Source organism: Phalaenopsis equestris, unplaced genomic scaffold (genome assembly GCF_001263595.1).
Source record: "Phalaenopsis equestris unplaced genomic scaffold, ASM126359v1 Scaffold000297, whole genome shotgun sequence".
In the NCBI taxonomy this organism is placed as follows: domain Eukaryota; kingdom Viridiplantae; phylum Streptophyta; class Magnoliopsida; order Asparagales; family Orchidaceae; genus Phalaenopsis; species Phalaenopsis equestris.
The window spans coordinates 2682731-2686774 of NW_018164739.1; the positions used below are offsets into that span (position 1 = coordinate 2682731).

General features: G+C 34.0%; 1 protein-coding gene across 1 annotated transcript in view; it reads left to right on the top strand.

Annotated features, from left to right (window-relative positions):
- The first annotated feature begins 554 nt into the window (after positions 1-554).
- LOC110025357 (preprotein translocase subunit SECE1) overlaps positions 555-4044 on the top strand; it is a 6949-nt gene continuing 3459 nt past the window's right edge. The window contains exon 1 of the mRNA XM_020725800.1: positions 555-1133. Within this exon, the coding sequence (XP_020581459.1) occupies positions 668-1133 (466 nt within the window). The 5' untranslated portion in view covers positions 555-667. The remainder of the gene's footprint in view (positions 1134-4044) is intronic.

The window sequence follows — 4044 nt, forward strand, 5'->3', positions numbered from 1 at the left end:
TCAAATCCAACAAAATTTGTTTCTGACCTTATCCCAATTCTACCAACATAACTCCCTTCATCAACCATCAATTTCTAACCTCCACGGTACACCTCTCTCTTAGAGTTGGTCAATCTCTTTTTCGGGACTTTCTATGTCACATCATTAGATCGTTAGTCCTAACCCTTCAATTCCATAAACAATTCCTTCAACTCATGAATCTATTCATTAAACTTGATACACTAATCTTGTAATCCTAAAGAATATAGATCAATAATTAATCGATAGTTTTATTCAGGGTTCAGGACTCTTAAGATGTAATTAACTATAAACGTTTGTTCTTGTAGAAATACCATGCCCCATAATTAAAATAGACTCTATCTTGCACTATAAAAATAGAGAAAAAACTGATTTGTAATCTCACGGAATTGTGAAACAATCAGTTCGATTTAAGATTTGTGCCAAATGATAAAATCTTTTTGGCTTGTATAATTAATGATAATGATAATATTGAAAATTTTTAATGTTTTGTTAAAATGAAAATTTAGATATATGCCGTAATTAAAGTTTGGGTTACATTTTCATCTTCTGAAACTTAAAATCATCCGCGAGTAACCTTACCAGTCTATCCCCAAATCGAAGCCCGACTTCGTCTCCCTCGCCTCACACGGAGTTCACACGGAGATCGATGGCTGCTGCCATCTCCTTCTCTCGTTTCCTCTCACCGAAACCTCCGTCTCCTCCGAAGAACTTTCACCGCTCAACGATCCCTCCCTTAGTTTTTATTCCTGCGCAGCAATCACCACGTCGAAATCCTCCCCTCCTCCGCCGACACTTCTCCGCCCAGGAGAATAACGGCGGTGCAGCGGAAACCCTAGCGGAGAAGATGGAAGAAGGCTCGGTGAAGGAGGATGAGGCCTCCGTTGCGGTGGAGGCGGAGATAAGGGATATGATGAAAGCAAGGAGGGATGAGAGATCGAAGGCTGATGAACTCCTGGCAGGCGTGGCTGAGGAAGTGAGGGAAATCGAGTGGCCGGAGTTCAGGAAGGTGGTGGGAACCACCGGCGTCGTTCTTGCGGTGATCGCCGGCTCCAGCGTAGCCCTCCTCACCGTTAATGCCATCCTTGCCGACTTATCCGATCGCGTCTTCGCGGGTAAGGGCATCCAAGACTTCTTCTCTGGATAAACTTTGTTCCCAACACTATGTAAAACGATTTTTTTTTCATTTATTTTAATTTGTTTTTCTTTTTTCATGAGCTGTTTTTATTTTATTTTGTTTATTTCCCTCAAATTTTATATTAATTAAACACTTCAATGGCTTCATTTTTGCACTAACCAAGCATGTGAAATGTTAATTAAGGGCTACTTGGACAGATGAAGTAATAGCCTATTGCTAGGTTTGGGTGCTGCTTTGCCTCCATCACAATCTCTATCTTCATTCTCATTTTTTTTTAAACAATGTCATAATAGCCTTGTGAGTAATGTTTGGGTGTTGTTCATAGATGAAATTAGGCTTAGGCAGACCAAAGGAATGATGGGTTTAGATTGATGTTATGAATAAGAAATCAAAAACTATGAGAAGTGAAGCAAATTATCCAAAGAAAGTTTGTCAACATTGGTCACCAAGATTTTGCTAAAAGCAAACAATTGGTGGAAATGGAAGTGATAGTCATAGAAATGATCAAGGAGGTTTTACTAACATTTACCCCTCCAATTGTTCTAACTAGAAAGAATTTTGATTGATAGTTGGCCTTCTTTCTAGTCTCAACATCCTTTGATGGCTTATTTCTTCTTTAAAGGATCAATGTGTGTTCCTCTTTATTGTGCAATCTTTTGGTTAACCCAAGAAACTGGTGAACAACGCATTCTTATACTTTTCATATGTGATTATTAACAAATCTTAAGTGACTCAATCGATATCTTTGATGGCTACAAACTAAGGGTATGGTGAAAATGTTCTTCTAGTAGACCTTGAGTGAGGACTGCCCAAGTCACAAAAATTCAAAATCTCTATATCTAACATTTTTCTTTGAAACCCCACGATAAAGTTTCTAACTGGATCACTTGATTCTTGTATTTTAGAAGACTTTGTTGTCGTTGTTGTTCAAAAGCTGCGATGACTATTATAATTTTTTTTGAAAAAGTCATACCGCAGTTAGAAAACAGTCACCGCACCTAGTCAGGACCGGTGGAAAAACACAGATTCCAATGACAATTTTTTGAAAAAAACTGTCAAAACACAGTTTATCCAACCGCCGCCCCAAACAGACCCTAAATGTAGAAAATAGTGTGAAGTCCATCAAATAGAAAGTTATGAAGACTATAAATGATTATGTAGGGCCAATATATAGTGAGGTCTAGGGTTACTCCAAGAAGTCTAATACCTACATTCGATCTCAAACGTCATGATGATGTAACAAGTAAAGCAAAAAATGGAAGATGTGCATGGCTTCTATAATTTAAACTCAACATACCCTAAGGATAGCTACATTCTCCCTTGGATTAACATGCTAGTCAACTTGACCCTTCGATTTCTTAATTATGAGCTTTTGCTATCTTTTTTTAGTATGTCATTAATTACAAATGCACCAAAATAATTTTTAAAAAATGAAATTCATTGTTAGGGAAAACTTTACCATTATGAGGTTATGCCTTTTGGCTAAAATAATAATGAGGCAACTTACAAAAATTAATGGGTCAGTTCAAAGATCAAAAAGGAACAAACATTAAGGTTCATATTAGTGACTTTTGTTGAGGAGCAAAGTCATTAGGACAATATATTCTAGAACTAAAGGAGACATTCACAACAATATAAAGTGTTCAATATGAGCCTTAACTTCTTAAAGGTTTTTTTGAAGCCAAATTTTAGGAAATTCCAAGGTCTCTTTCATACAACCAGATGGATACATATGAAACCTAAGAAGGCGAAGTGATCATAAAGATACATTCCTTAAGAAAGATGGAGCTATAATTATTAAATACTCAAATTCGTGGGACTAGTCGCTTCATCTTCAAATTAGGTGAAAGATTATGGACATATTTCTTACTTCAAAGATTATGAAACACTGCATTTGATGGATATTGCTAGAAATTTTTCTCTTAACCAGTGAAACTTCTATCTTTGTTAAATTTATTATAGGGCACACAACTTAGAGAAGTACTACTTCTCTAACTTGGGCTGGTAGAAGAAGTGATTAGGAGTAAGTTTATTTGATAAGACTAAAAAATAATGTCCCATCTGCTATATCAAAAAAGTATGTTCAAGGAGGTTAATGTAGAACAATGACAAAATACTTATTTTTTGTAAAGTTATTTGACATAAATTTATCATATTGAAAGTAATGATTTTCTTTACTTATTCCAAAATCATCATGTTGTTGGTTTTAGTATCCATATTGTATGTAGTGACTTATTATAATAAAATAGTATATAAGTTATTATATTACAAGATAAAATTCATATCATACTGTGCTAATATTTAACAACTTAATTTTCATATCATAGTGCACCCGTTTATTTATCTCCAAAGAATTTATTTAATGCAATATTTTACTACATTCATTTATTACGTTAAATATTAATAGATGGCCATTCACATGATTTCTTTAAATTTCAAAACCATAAGGTGGCTAACCAATGCATGCTTAATAAGATTATATAAATATAGATATATAGATATGTTACATGGTGTTTCTTCATAAATTGTGTGATTGAACACAATAATTATTAGATATACTTATTCCATTACATAAAGGAGGGGACAACTGTTAACATAAAAAACTTCCTTAGTATAGTACTCATCATGCTTGTTGAATTTTACTAATGAAGTTTTTTATCGATTTTGAATCACAATAAGTTTTTAGTGAATGCAATTAGTGATGATAACATTCAATCTTTTTCTTATGTGTCCAATTATTTATTAGTACAATGTGATTTACTTCAAGATATTATGAGTTTGAGCTAAATAAACAGTCTAGTCTGTGACAAGAAACACTTCAATTCTATGGTATAACTCAATACTTGTAAGGATATTATGAAACACTTCAATTATATATATATATATAT